Here is a 14,997-nt window from a genome sequence, read left to right as displayed (position 1 = left end):
CCCCCAGACTCAAAAAGACACAAGGGCCCTGGGATGACACCCCGGGTGATGCCCTGCCCCAGTACAAGTCCGCCTCAGTTTACCCATCTATTAACTAGGGATAAAGACGCCCTGCCTCTGGGATTGCTGCAGGAAGGAACCCACGTCCATGGCTCTTTCTTGCAGACGTCCCCTCCCCCACCACGGTGACCACACCCAAAGTCCCAGGAGGCCCTGGCAGAGGGGACGAGGCCTTTGGTCCCTCTGACCAGCTGGGAAAGGAGACCAGAGCCACCCCAGCACAGCCAGTTGGCGGTAGGCCTGGGCCAGGTCCCTGTTCAGCAGGAGGGGTTTCTTGTTTCCTGCTGCAAGTTCCTTCCGACCTGCCCATCCCCAACCCACCCACTGCTCACTGGCTGCCTGGCTGGAGAGTCTGCCCAGAGATCCCCTGCCCTGAGGACAAGAGGGAAGGGGACCTTCTCCGTGCTGGGCCGGGCAGGCACAGAGGCGGGGGCAGCTGTGGGAGGTGCAGACCCATCGAGAAGGACCCGGCACCTGGTGGAGACAGACCTGCCTTCGAGCTGGGCCGGTCCCCAACTTTTTCTCTCGTTAAAAAACTTGTGGAACAAAAGGGACGGCAGTGGACTTGGGTTTCATCGTTTACAGTCAACTCGTGTCCTTCTGATGGCCCTGTCGTGATGCCGACAGTTAGCAGGACACTGTGCCCCCAGGCAGGGAGCTCTGGGGGCTGGGCCCCCTCCCTGTGCTCACCTTGGGGGGGCAGGTCGAAGCGGACGTGCCCATCATAATGCATGGCGCTGTGGAACTTGCTGTCACAGGCCTCGCAGAGGCTGAGGGGGCCCCGGCGGTGCAGCTGCTGGCAGTCGGCGTGGTGGCATACCTGTGAGGGGAAGGATGGGGTGGTGGGGTGGACCCAGACCACTGCGGTACACGGGGCTCCTGGCCCCTACGGGGGCGACTCTTCCGGTCCAAGCATCCACGCCCCACAGAGCGCCCATCCAATGCTTCCCGAGCACCTACTAGGTGTCCATTCTGGGAGATGCAGAGAAAGCAAAGCCCTGCCCGCAAGGAATGCGATGCCAAAGGGGAGATTTCAAGTAGGTAACCACGAGGCGGGTGCTACCAGGGCCTCTTCCAGAGCGCAGGCAGAAAGGGCACCAAAAAGTGGAGCTGGGGAGGACATTTGGTTTGCTCAACTCATTGTCTGAAACAGAATGCCTCCCCCTCCTCCCTGCCCAGGGCCTCTGCCCTCAATTCTATGACCTGTGTGGCCCCCGAACAGCTGACCCCGCCTGGATTTCTAAGTTAGGGTGTGAAGGGGGTTATGGAGGAGTCAGGGAATGGTGTTGGCCTCTGGGTGCCTATGCGGTACCCACGGGCCGTTGCTTAGTGACAGCATCCCAGACTTACCCAATCGCCCCAGGCTACTCTCATCCCCACCACCATGGATGACTGTCCTATCTTCTCCGTCCCCCAACCCTCCCTAACTCACTCCCCACCAACCCAACTGCCTACTTTTCTAGGGAAACAGAAGCCATCAGAAGGCGGTCCACGAGCTCCTACCACCACGTCCACCCACCTGCCCCGGGCTGCAGGGGCTTTGCCCTGCTCCAATCCCAGGCCAGCCTTCCACCAAGACCCCCCTCTCCAGCCTAAGAACGGGGAGCCCGCTCAGCGTTCATCCCTCTCACCGGATCATTCCCACGGGCAAACCAACCTGTTTCTCTCCTTCCCTTTACAGCTAAACTCACCCCTTCCTGTTCTTTCCTCCCATTACCCTCTATTTTCTTTCTCCCTGACTTTTTGTTTCAAAATATTTCAAACCTGCAGAAAGTTATAAGAATAGTACAATGACATCCATACACCCTTCTGGCTTCCCCAGTTGTTCACATTTGGCGCAATGGCTCATGACCCCCCTTCCCCTGGGGAGGAAATCATGACACCACCTGAGAACACAGACCTGCTCGTGCAAAACCCCAACACAACTGTCACACTTGGGAAACTGAGCGATGATACTTAGTCCACCTAGAGTCTACCTTGGCATTTTCCCAACTGTCTAAATAATGTCCTTTATAGATTTTTTTTCCCACATGGGATCCAATCAAGGTTCACACGTACATTTGGTTTTGTCTGTTTATCCCTTTAAGAATGAATGCCCAGGGACTTCCCTGGTGGCGCAGTGGATAAGACTCCACGCTCCCAATGCAGGGGGCCCGGGTTCGATCCCTGGTCAGGGAACTAGATCCCACAAGCATGCCACACCTAAGAGTTCACATGCCACAACTAAGGAGCCCTGTGCCGCAACTAAGGAGCCTGCCGGCCACAACTAAGGAGCCCACATGCTGCAACTAAGGAGCTGGCAAGCCGCAACTAAAGAGCCCACCTGCCACAACTAAGCCCCGGTGCAACCAAATAAATAAATAAACATTTAAAAAAAAAAAAAAAGAATGAATGCCCAGGACTTCCCTGGTGGTCTAGTAGTTGAGAATCCGCCTTCCAATGCAGGGGACGCGGGTTCGATCCCTGGTCAGGGAACTAAGATCCCACATGCCGCGGGGCAACTAAGCCGGCATGCCACAACTGAGACCTGATGAGCCAAAAATAAATAAATAAATAAATATTAAAAAAAAAAAAAAGAATGAACGCCCTAGTTTTTCGCCCCCGTCTTTCATGACACTGACATATTTGAAGCAGCCAGGCCAGCAGTCTGGCAGAAAGGTCCTCCACGTGGACTTGTCTGGAGGTCTGGGATAGTTTCAGGCTGAGCATTTGGGCCAGGACGCCAGAGAGTGGACTGTGTCCTCCTCAGTGTGCCCTGGCGTCAGATCATCTGGGGATCTCGCTGTACTTTGTAAAGTCACATTCTCTCTTTGTCATGAGGAAGTCATATCGGGGTGACACTTTGAGATACTCTGCTCCCCAGCAATTGCACACTCCAGGGCTTTAGCCCTTGTTGATGGCTTTTGCCTAGATCAATTATTACTACGATGGCTGCAACTGGAGATTTTCTAATTCTTCCATTTTCCCTCAGACCCTCTCCCATCAAGCTTTGGCCCCCTCCCCAACTCACTCTTCTCAGGTCCCCAATGATGTCCACGTTTCTGAGTCCTCTCGTCTGTTCTCCCAGGACCCAGCATTTGACACAGGTGGTCTCTCGGGAACCATTTCTTCCTCAGCCCCCAGGACCCGTGCTCTGCTGGTTCCCTCCCCTCTCAGTCCCTTTGCCTGCTTCCTGATCTCTCGCCATCCGTGGACCCCTTCTCATTTTATCCACATCCACCCTCCAGTGACTCAGTCAGTCTCATGGGGCAGGCTCCCACAGTGAACTCTCCAGTCGGGACCAAGCATCTCAAACTTAAAACATCCGCACAGGGACTTCCCTGGTGGCGCAGTGGTTAAGAATCCACCTGCCAATGGAGCCCTGGTCCGGGAGGATCCCACGTGCCTGGGAGCAACTAAGCCCATGCGCCACAACTACTGAGCCTGCTCTCTAGAGCCCGCAAGCCACAACTACTGAGCCCACGTGCCACAACTACTGAAGCCCGCGCACCTAGAGCCCGTGCTCCGCAACAAGAGAAGCCACTGCAACGAGAAGCCCACGCACTGCAACGAGGAGTAGCCCCCGCTCGCGTAGAACTAGAGAAAGCCTGCACGCAGCAACGAAAACCCAACCCAGACAAAAATAAATACATTTATAAAAAAAATAGGGCTTCCCTGGTGGCGCAGTGGTTGAGAGTCTGCCTGCCAGTGCAGGGGACACGGGTTCGATCCCTGGTCTGGGAGGATTCCACGTGCCGCGGAGCTACTGGGCCCGTGAGCCACGACTGCTGAGCCTGCGCGTCTGGAGCCTGTGCTCCGCAACGAGAGAGGCCGCGACGGTGGGAGGCCCGCGCACCGCGATGAGGAGTGGCCCCCGCTTGCCGCAACTAGAGAAAGCCCTCGCACAGAGGCGAGGACCCAACACAGCCAAAAATAAATTGATTAATTAATTAATTAAAAAATTAAAAAAAATAAAAAAAATAAAATAAAACGTCTGCATGAGCTCCTGAACTTTTCCACGCAGCTCCGTCCATCTCAATTACTAGCAACGCCTTCCGGGTGTGGTGATGTTATGGGTTGAATTGCGTCCCTCAAAAAGACAGGTTCAGTCCTAACACCCAGCACCACAGAACGTGACCTTATTGGAAAGACGGGCATTGCAGATGTCATTCGTTAAGTTGAGGTCATACTGGGGTCTGCAACCATACAGCATAGAGTATGGAGTAATCGTATGACTACTGTCCTTAAAAGAAGAGGAGAATAGACACAGAGATGGGACACACAGGGAGAAGGCCATGTGACAACGGAGGCAGCAACAAGACCGATGCATCTACGAGCCAAGGAATACTGAGAGGCTCCTAGACGTGCCAGAAGCTGTGAGAAGCAAGGAAGGGTCCTACCCTGGAGCCTTCAGCGGAGCACGGCCTGCCCACACCTTAATTTCAGACTTCTGGCCTCAGAACTGAGAGAACAAACTTCTGTTGCTCTAAAGCCACCCTGATTTGTTACGGCAGCCCCAGGAAAAGAATACATTAGGCCAAACACCTTGGGGTCACCCGTGATCTTTCTGTTATTCCCCCACTCAGGCAAACACTTCTGCGGGCTCCACCCTTAATATCCGTAGCTTCAACCCGGCCACCCTCTCCAGGCCACCTCAGGCCCCGGCCCCAGCCCCCATGGCCTCTTAGCAGGGTGACAAGGCCTCAGAGCTGGTCTCCCTGCTTCCGCCCTTGACCCCAGTCTGCTCTCCGTGAGCGGCCACAGTGAATCCAGATCAAAGAGGAGTCACACGTACCTCCTCAAAACCCCGCAGCGGCTCCCCATCTCCTGCCGAGGCTGGTGACCTCAGGGACCTCCGGTCCTGCTCTCCCATCCTGGCTCTGTCCACTGCGCCCACTGGCCTCCCGCCTTCTGACGTGCTTCTTCGGACGTGCTCCACCGCTGAGCCTTGGCTTCTGCTAATCCCTCAGCCTGAAATGCTTTTCCTCAGACGCTGAGATAACCAGCCGCCTCCCTTCCTGCAGACCTTCACTCAAAAGTCCTCATCTCACCCTCCTAAGGCTTCATTCCTCCGCGCTCCCGGTCACCTCCTCCCCCCCGCCGCCCTTCTCTCCTTCAGGCTGCCCACTGGTGGACAGTCTGTGTGCTTGGCTTTGTTGCCTCCACACCGCCAGCACTACAAGGACAGCAATTTTGGCCCGTCGGGTTCGCTGCCTGGTCGCCGGTCCTAGCCGCTCAATAAATACTGGTTCAATTATTAAGTAGCGTGATGGAGGATCACTGGAGATCTTGGCTGGAGAGAGCCCGATCAGAGATTTTCAAGATGACAGATAGGGTGAGGATGGGTTAGACGGCAGAGAAAGTGGCCCGAGAGAGGAGGAAAGAGGGAACTGAAAAAGTCTGATCATTGATAACGTGGTCCTCATGTGCCTGGGGCTGCACTGGGGGGTGCCTCATCTCAGAAGGTAGGGGCTATGATTGTCTGTACTTTACAGATGAGGAAAGTGAGGCTCAGAGTGGTTAAGTAACTTGTCTAAGGTCACACAGCCAGTGGAATCAGGACTTGAACCCAGGGTATGTAGCTTCAGAGCCCACATTTTCACCACATTCACACCATCTCTTGGGTAGTGGAGAAGGGAGAGAGGAGTGGGGGAGGCTGCCTTCGGGTCAGCCTTGGCGGCTAAGGAGACAAGAGGAAATCAATTATATTGAATAGTTTTATGGTTGCTGTTTTGGCTCTTGTGTCCCTTCCACTCCTCCATCACACAGAAAGGGAGCATGGACACAGAAATGACAGCTGGCAGGGGGCAGACTACAGAAGCCACTTGCTCCAGGGGGCGCTGGCTTCTGGGGGGCTGGGCCCTGGGCAGTATGGCCCATATTCCCGATGGCAGCCTGGGCACCAGGCGCCCCGCACTTCCACACCCTTCTTGAGGGGTCTTCAAGTGTGTTCTCGGTGCTGGAGGCAAGGGTGAGGGGCACTCTAAGCAGAGCAGCTGTTTCTATCTTCACTTGATCTACTGCTAAAGTGTGAGGTCTCCCTTGGCGATCCAGTGATTAAGACTCCGCGCTTCCACTGCAGGGGGCATGGGTTCAATCCCTGGTCGGGGAACTAAGATCCTGCATGCCGCATGGTGTGGCCAAAAGAGTAAACAAACAAACCAAAACATTTTTTTAAAAGTGTGAAAACCCCTATTCTCCTCCATGGCTCTGCCCCCCACCCTCTGGCATCCCCAGGGCACTTCTGACAGACGGCCTAGCTTTGCATATGCTGGGACCCACGGCCGTGAGCATCGCCTCTTGACAACAAATCAGGGGAAAGCGCTTGTCTTTTCCTCCCAGGAGTCCCACAGCCTGCCAGCTCGGCAGCCCTCTCGCCCTCTGTGTCCAGCCTGGCAGCCAGGCTGGCACAGGTGCCCCCCTGACCCCTTCCAGGCCTCTCGCCATTTCCCTGACAGCTTCATTTTTCTGGTTCCAGGCTTGGCATTGGGCAGTGGGACTGCGGACCTACCAGCTGCCCAGGCCCTGGTCTCACAGTGGGTGGGGGGGTGACATGACAGGAGCCATGCTAGGTTGTAAGGGTTTGCGGGGGGGGGTCTCTGGGACCCTTCCGGCCCAAGTCCCTGGTTCTGTGCCACAATCTCGTTTTTAAACCAATCCAGTATATAGATGGCAGATTTCACAAAGATTCACCTTTAAGGCAGATTTAGCATTCAACAAATATTTATCAAGCACCTACTATGTACCCTGCCCTGCAAAGACACTGGGCTTGAGAGACTCGGGAATATTCATTTCCCAGCACCGTGGTGGGCCTTGTTTAACTCCGCCAGTTTCTCCTTCTCCTCTTGCTACTACTGTTACTACCAGACACTAATGCTAATAATAACGATGGGAACCCGGCTGGTGGCTGACCCCCTCTGCTCCCATCCTCCCAGCAGCCCCCAGGCTCAGGGACATCAGGGGATGTGAGTCAGGCCCAGGATCGGAAGCAGGTGAGTATTCAGCAGGTTTGGTTGAGGATGAAGCTCCAAGAACCCCCAGCCCAACTGGGAGGCGGAGGCTCGGGTGGGCAGAGCCCACACTGTTTGCTCCCCACCCCTTCTCTCACCTCCACCCCCTCCAGGGTTGGGGGTCTCCCCAGCACTATAGCAGGGCAGCCCCTTCCCAAAGCCAGACCCTTGGGCCTCTTCTCTCAGACCCAGGGTCTACTCCCCACCTCCTTGCTGCCCACCACGCCCACCCTCTGAGGGCAACAGCACCCCAGCCAGCCAGAGACGGATAGCAGGGTCCGGGACCAAACGTTCCCAGGACTCAACCAAAGAGGGGCGAGCCCACCAGATGGAACAGCCAGGTCACGCTGCATCTCCAAAGGCAAAGAATGGACCACAATTTTACAAATAACGGGGCCGGGCCCTTTGGGGAGCATGGTCTAGGCTGATCCCCACAGGGATGGGGGCACAAGAAGTCAGTCTTCCCTGTCACACCAGGGTGTTGGCCAGAGGCAGGAGTAGGAGGGGTGTGGGCAGGGCCTGGGCAGAGGAAGGAAAGGGGGAGGGGTGGCCCAGTCCAGGGCCTGGGACCCACAGGTGTGTCCGGAGTCAGCCCCAGACACAAAAGGCCAGGCGCTGGCGGTCTCCTCCGCTGCCTGACACCCTTGGTGCCGGGGTGGGGGACACATCCCAGGCCCCCAGCCCCTCATCGCCCCCCGCACCCCCGCGGTGTGCACCCGGGGCAGGGGTCTCGGCCGCCGCCTGCCCATCCGCTTAAAGACGCGCGCGGACGAGGGCGCGCGCACCCGCCCCGGCCTCCCCGCCCGGCCCCCCCGCTCCCCTACCTGGCCTTCCCCGTGGCGGCCGCGGCTCCCCGCCCAGCCGGGCTCGGAGTCCCCGGAGGGCAGCCCGGGGCTCGGCCTAGAGGCCGCGCGGCGCCCGGAGACGCCGGGTCCCGTCCCCATGGCGGCCGGAGGAAGCGGCGGTCTGCGCCGCCCGCCGGACAAAGCGCGGAGCCCCGCTTCCTGCCATTGTGCGGCCGCGCCCGCCCGCTGAGCGCGCCGGGACCCCGGGGGCGGGGAACACCCACCCTCCCGCCCGCAGCCCGGCTCTGACCCCCAGCCCAAAGGTCCCGGGCTCAGAGGGTCCCTCCCGGGCCTCCTCCTTCCTCCAGGGGAGCTCCTTGGATGCTGGGGGCAGGGGGCCCGCCGGTGACACACGCCCTCGCCTTGACTGCGGAATCCCGGCCCCCGCCCAGTCCCGCGGGCGCCCCACTCTGCTCACACCTCCATCCCGACCCCAACGCAAACGGCTGGAGCACAGGAGATCCCTCCCGGCCGAAAGGGCATCTCAGTCCCCTCCCTCCAGCCCTGGGGACCCCCGCCCCAGAGCCTCAGCCCGGGGGACCTCTTCCCCCTCCCCCGAGGGAGCTCCCTTAATGCTGGCGGCAGAAAAGGGGGGACCGGACCAGGGACACATCCCCCTCCGGGTCCTCAGACCCCGATCCCTGTCCAGCCCCGAGGACATCTGTCTCCGCTCTGACCACCGACTTCCCCGCCTCAGCCACCGTCGGCGCTCAGAGGCCCTCCTGAGGGTCATCTTAGTGCCCGCCCACAATCCAAGAGACCCCCGCCTCAGAGCCTGAGCCCGGGGGACCCCCGCTCCCACTGCCCAGGCCAGTGGTGCTGGCAGAGGAGCAGAGGGGCGCCGGTGACCACAGGTGGAGGCGGCGGGCGGAAGGCAGGCGCGCGGGGCGGAGAGGGTGGTCCTTGGGGAGCATCCAGGAGCGGAGTGAGACGGGGCTGTCGCGGAAAACCCCGCAGCCCAACTCAGCTTTCCGTGAGGCCCCTGCTGCTGCGGGCTGGTCCCTCCGGGCCAGGGGCCACGCGGGATTCCGGGTGCCCTACCGCCAGGGGGCGCTCATCAGAGACTGGCGAGGACGCCGACCAGGATTGGGGTGTGGTGCCGGGGTCCCCACTGTAGGTTGTCAAAGCGCTTTTACACTCATTCCCGGGAGGCGGAGGCGGGCACTGTTATCTTCATTCATCGCGTGGCGGATAAAGTGAGGGGAAAGTCCACAGGCAGGACTGACACCCAGACTTTTGACTCTGCGGTTCTGGAATGGCCTCCCTGGGGAACTCCTCAGGACCCATGGGGGAGGGGGACATGCTGTCATCAGCCCCCCCATCCCCTAGTCAGCTCCCCCTCAATCTGGTTCTGGGTGGAAAGAGGGTGGGAGAGCAGCAATTTATTCGGGCCAGGAGCTTTAGAGGACCCCCTTTGCTCCCAAATCCTGAGCCATCCACTGTCCACACCACTGGCAGATCTCTTGTAAACTAAAGCCTGCTCATGTCACTCCCCCACAAACCCTCCTGTGGCTTCCCATCTTGCTTAAAATAAAATCCCAACTGTGGCCTGGCTCCTACCGTGCCTTCTGGCCAGTGCCACAGGGTGGTCCGCCATGCTGGCTTCCTTCATCCCTACAACTCACCAAGCTCAGAGCCTGCACCTCTGCATTCTCTGTCTGGGACACAATGTGCCCCTGATCTTCCAACAGCTGGCACTGGGCCCCACCTTAACTGCTACCTCCCAAGGAGGCCTTCACCCTTCTCTCAAAATAAATAGCCCCTTACCCTGAAACTCTCAAACCCCTTACGTTGAATCATTCCCTCCGAAGCAGCTATTACTACCTGATATTATTTTATTTCTTTGTTCACTTCTTTTTTTTTTTTTTTAATTAATTAATTAATTAATTTTTGGCTGTGTTGGGTCTTCGTTTCTGTGCGAGGGCTTTCTCTAGTTGCGGCGAGCGGGGGCCACTCTTCATCGCGGTGCGCGGGCCTCTCACTATCGCAGCCTCTCTTGTTGCGGAGCACAGGCTCCAGACGCGCAGGCTCAGTAGTTGTGGCACACGGGCTTAGTTGCTCCGCGGCATGTGGGATCTTCCCAGACCAGGGCTTGAACCCATGTCCCCTGCATTGGCAGGCAGATTCTCAACCACTGCGCCACCAGGGAAGCCCTGTTCACTTCTTGATTATCACTTTTCCCTGCTAGACTATCCTCTCCAGTGGCCAGGAGTCTTGGCTGTCTGGCCCACGCTTCATCCTCGGCACTTAGAATAGTCCTGGCCACCATAGGTGCTCCGTGCAGACTAGATGATAAATGGATGAATGAAAGCGGAGGAAGGGGCTTCATGCCAGAGAAGGCCACTGAGGCCTGAAAGGTCTTGGCCAGGATGTCCCTTTCTGTGGCCAACAGTCAACAAAGCTTTCCCCACTGCCTGTCCACAGGTTCTCTCCTTCCTCCTAGCATCCATGACCTTGGCTTGCTGGCCCCAGGCAGGTCAGTTTCCACCTCAAAGCTTGGAGGTGTTGCACATGCCCCCTGCCCCTACTGCTGCCCCTCCCCGGCCAGCCGCTGAGCAGTCCCAAGTGCCCAGGCCTGTGCCAAGTCCTGTTCACTCTTCTAAAAGACCATAAGGAGGAAACACTGGTACTACCCCCATTCAACAGACAAAGAAACTGAGGTTCAGAAAGGTAAAGTGACCTGTACTAACAGCAGATGCCCACTGTGCCTCAGGCACAGGGAAGGCATGGGGACACGAAGACCAGCCAAGTGGTGGTTTGGGCAGCAGGGTCTTGAGGCCCACCCCCTTGGGGACAGGGCAGATCCCCAAGCCCACTGGCCTGGGGTAACCAGGTTGCATCAAGTGGAGACCATCAGGGCTGGGCCAGGACAGGTCACCAGAGGTCACCTGAGTGACCAGGTTCTGGCCACCCTGAATCATGCTCCTGCTTGGGTCCTCCATCCAGGGCTGGGGCTGCTCCTTAGAAGGCCAGGGCCCTGTTGCCCCAGAGCCAAGAGTGCAGGGTCAAGGAACCTGCAGAGCAAGGGAGGAAAGGCACCCCAGGCCCCTGCACCAGGGGAGGGAGGGAGGAGGCCTCAGCAGGCTCTGAGGTTCCCACCTCCTCTCTACACGAGACAGCTGAAATGGCCCATGCGCAGGCCCAAAAGGTCCCGGCCCCTGACTCCCTGGGGAGGGGGCCCCTCCCCAGCCCAGCCACAGCTCCAGGCTCATGAGTCAGGACTGGCTTGTTGAAACTGATACCCAGAAACCAGATGCTGGGGCTGATGAATAATGGAGTCGCCAAGGCAGGAGCCCCCCTCCCACTCCCGCCCAGCACCACCTCCCCAGCCCCAGGAAAGCAGAGGCCTGTGGGCATCCCCTCCCCCACAATGGGCTGGGGCCCCAGCCTGGTCTGCAGTGGGAGAGGGAGCTCCTTGTCTAGGAGAGGTCACAGGTCTGGGCCAAGGTCTGGAGCCAGTTCTGTGCTCCGTCCACAGGAGACTGGCCTAGAACCAGGAGTTGGGGCTCCCTGGCCAGGGGGACACCCCTGCCCAGGGGCTCCCAACCTGAGCTAAGCTCCCCTGGGAGCCTACCAGCCCCAGGGCCCCATCTGGTACTTTGGAAATCCAGGGGCGGAGGCTGCATGCGTGGGCATGTTGCCCGGCGGGGAGCCAGCTCTGCCAGGCTGCTCTCCTGCTCCCAATGGCCCACCTGGCTCCTCCCTTCCCCTAGGCCTGGGCCTCACCCCTCATCCTTGGGTTCTGGGGTCCACCCGGACGCAGAGCCTGCCCTACGGCCCTGCCCTGTGCCGGGCAGATGGCAGGGGTGTAGAGTACCTCTCTGCAGGCCAGCCCTACTGCACCAGCTGCAGAAGACAGCAAGGCCCCATCCTCCCCAGGGAGCTGACCAGCTGGGACTGGTCGGTGCTAGGGGGAGAAGGAAAGGCTGTGGTCCATGAACTTCACCTCCTGCCCAGTCCCTGCACAGATATGCCAGATCCTGGAGCCAGGACCCCGGCGTGCCAGGCTGTGCCCTTCTCCTGGCGCCTCTTTCCTCAGAGCCACACAAAAGGCTCCTTGGTAGGGAGTGGGGCAGAGAGCACAGGTCTGGGTTGCGGGAGACCTGCTTCTGGGGCCCATCTACCCCTCTGCCCTTCCCCACCTGTGTGAAGAGGGCACTGGCCAGTTCTCTAGAATTTTCTATCTAGGGATGGCTGCTGGGTCCTATTGTGTGCCTGGACTCTGGCAAAGGGGCAGAGGAATAGTGAAATCCTCCTAGAGCTCCCCAAACCTGGGGAAGGCAATGGAGGAATCTGTAGGGCCCGGGGCCCCCTGGGCCTCCACGTCCTCAGTCTTTCATCAAGGTGGGCCAGGGCCTCTCCTGGCTTCATGGGTCCTGTCCCTCTGCCCTTCCCCCTAGCGGGGGCCAGGCTTGGCCCAGGCTGCCTGAGGTGCAGACTCTCACGCCTGCCGGCCTCGAGAGGGCTTTCCGCCTGGGACCGACTCGGACGCCCAGATGGGGCAAGGTCGCCAAAACCGCCCAACCAAGCCGCGCCAAAGCCCCTTCAGATCCCCTCGCCCCACCAGCAGCCCTCACACCAGGGCTGGGGCCCTGCAGACTCCTCACGATCATGTCTCCCAGCCGACCGCACCCTAGAGTCACTGTGGGGGCGGGCGCTGGAGCCCATTCCACCCTCAAGTAAGCGGAGGTGGGGCCAGTGGCGCCCATCGACACCCACCTGCTGGCCTAGGACTGTGCAGGACCCTCCACCCAGGGTTCTGTCCATTCATTCAGGGAGAGTCTTGGCGCCCGGACCCACCCCCGTCCGGACCCCAGCTTCCCCGTGAGACTCACCTAGGGACAAGGGTCTCCTCCCCAGTGGCTGGGGCTCGGGCCAAGGCTGCCAAAGCTCCGACGGGCCCGCAGGGAGAATGGGACCGGAGCCGCCGGGCGGGCTCGGTCCGCTCTGCGCCGGCTATGGGCGCCGGGCGTAGGGGAATTACGGTAGGCCGGCGCGGGCGCTACCACCTGGGCGGGCCGGGACGTACCATCGGCGCGCCCGGCTGGGACGGGGGAGGGTCTGCGGTCCCGGGAAGGGCCCGGCGCCCCACCCGGCGGCCCAGGGGGGTGGCAGGAGGGCCGGCCGGCGCTTGGAGCTAATCTAGGGTCCGCGCTGTGGACAGAGGGGAGGAGGCGCTTGTCACTGTTTCCGAGGGGCCTGCCCTTTACAGACCTGCGGAAAGCTCAAAGTCTGTAGTCTTTAACCTGGGCTTGAAGACCCGAGCTCGGCCGCCCCCGACTAGGGCCCGCGGCGGGACGCTGCCCCCCGGGGTCCAGGCGGGGGGACCTGCAGGCCCAGCCCGTCCCGGGAATCGCCCCAAGCCAGGCTCGCTTCCGCTGGATTCTGAACGGCGCCCTCCACGGCGCCTGAGAAACGGGCCCGCCTTGCTCCGTGCCTCCCTCTTTTTTCCTGGCCCACGCCTAGCAGGTCCTGAAAGAGGGGGCCATTCTGCCCTTTGGTGGTTCCCAGCATCTTGAGTTTAGAATAACTCTGTGCTCAGGACTGGAGGTGGAGATAGTGTCTGGGGACACAGGGATCCCACTGAGAAGGCAGGCCACCCAGCCCCAAGCACACCTCCCTGCTTCCCTAATTACCGAAGCTAGCAGACGGGCGTGGTTGGGCTGGGACCCCCGTGGGAGCCTCCGGGTTCAGGCCTACCTGCATTTTCCCAATTCTAGACCACCTCCACCAGGCCCCTCACCAGGCCTGGGCCTCCAGGCTGCTGGAGCCCCCTCCTAATGGGAGCTGCCCTCCTCGTCAGCACCGAGCTTCCTGGGGCTGGTCCACACCAGAGCAACTCGCCCCCGCCGTCCCCTCCAGGTAGCATGAGGTGGGTCCTCTGTCTCTGCCTCCTGGGCACCCCGGGCTTTCACCTTCTCCCCTCCAAATTACTTAGCCAAAGCCCCCAAATTCCCCTTGCGTTGCTCCGCTGGTCCTGCCCCATTCTCCAGCTGCACACTGGACTGCCCCCTGTCTACAGCTGACTAGCAACTCCACAGACCAGCCACCTCCAGAGATCCCCAGAATCTGGCCATTCTCAAGGGCACCCTGGCTGGCCTCCTACCTCTTACCCCCAAAGCATTGCCCAGGAGAATAGGTCACTCCCTCTCCCATTATTCACTACATCCTGCCCATTCTTTCTCCACAAGGACCTCAGATCCACCCCTTCCTCTGCCCTGTGGCCACTGGTCTTCATCTGACAACCCCTCCCCTAGACACACACACCACCCCTCCCGACTCATCCCTGCCACCTCACAGCCCACTGTTAAGCTGGAAGAGAGCTCTGAAGTCATCAAATTGAATCTCCACTCTCTCTGCTTAAATACTTCTAGGGATGGGGTACTCACTATCTATGTGCATCAGGGAACAGCTTCAGCTGTTGGAAACTCTTGCCTATACTGAACCAAAGCTCACCTCCCTGCCAGGCCCCTTGGGACCCATGCAGAAAAACTCACCTCCCTTTCCTCCTGACAGTTCCTTAGAAATGGTAGGCTCTGAGGACAGACAGACCTGGTTGAGTTCTGGCCTTGCCTGGTCAAGTCATTGCACCTCCCTGCTTCTCAGTGTCTTGTCTCTAAAATGGAGATGGGGTGGTCCCTACTGCACAGGGTGGGGGGAGGACTAGATGAGGTCCCTGTGGTGAGGCACTAAAGCAGGGCCTGGCACATAGTAGGTGCTGAGTAAATGGTGGCTGCTAGAACTAATACCTTTAAGGATGATGCCCTAGGGTCCCATCTCCAGGATAAACACCCCCAAGTCTTCTGTCCCCTCAAATGTGGTCCCCTAGGCCAGTGTCAGCCCTCCTCCATGTCCCCTTCTGACCCGAGGTGCCCTGTACAGACTTTCATCAGAGTGCCCAGCTCAAGGGAGCCCAGACTCTGCCCTGTGGTTAACTTGCAGCAGGGCGGGGTCACCCACTGTGTCATCACCCGGCCCCCTGGGACAGAGGGAGCAAACACTTCCTCCGTCTCCCTGACAGGACACCTGCCCTGGGAACTGGACAGATGTGCAATAAACATTTGTCTGGCTGGGTGGGGTTGGCTGGGGTCTGGGATGGAACC

General features: G+C 59.5%; 1 protein-coding gene across 10 annotated transcripts in view; it reads right to left on the bottom strand.

Moving 5' to 3' along the window:
• The window catches only part of PLEKHG5 (pleckstrin homology and RhoGEF domain containing G5), a 50,962-nt gene that overhangs the window by 8,928 nt on the left and 27,037 nt on the right, over window positions 1–14,997 (bottom strand). For 7 of the 10 annotated variants that reach the window (XM_082467796.1, XM_082467797.1, XM_082467795.1 and 4 more), the window contains one exon: window positions 751–880. In XM_082467796.1, coding sequence (XP_082323922.1) covers window positions 751–880 — 130 coding nt within the window. Of the gene's footprint in view, window positions 1–750; window positions 881–4,834; window positions 7,109–7,873; window positions 8,021–12,729; window positions 12,849–14,997 lie in introns of those variants that run through there. The other 3 variants (XM_082467802.1, XM_082467799.1, XM_082467801.1) reach the window with 3 other exon arrangements.

This window comes from Balaenoptera physalus, assembly GCF_965194825.1.
Source record: "Balaenoptera physalus genome assembly, chromosome: 1".
Classification (NCBI taxonomy): Eukaryota; Metazoa; Chordata; class Mammalia; order Artiodactyla; family Balaenopteridae; genus Balaenoptera; species Balaenoptera physalus.
This window is presented reverse-complemented; position numbering and strand designations above follow the sequence as displayed.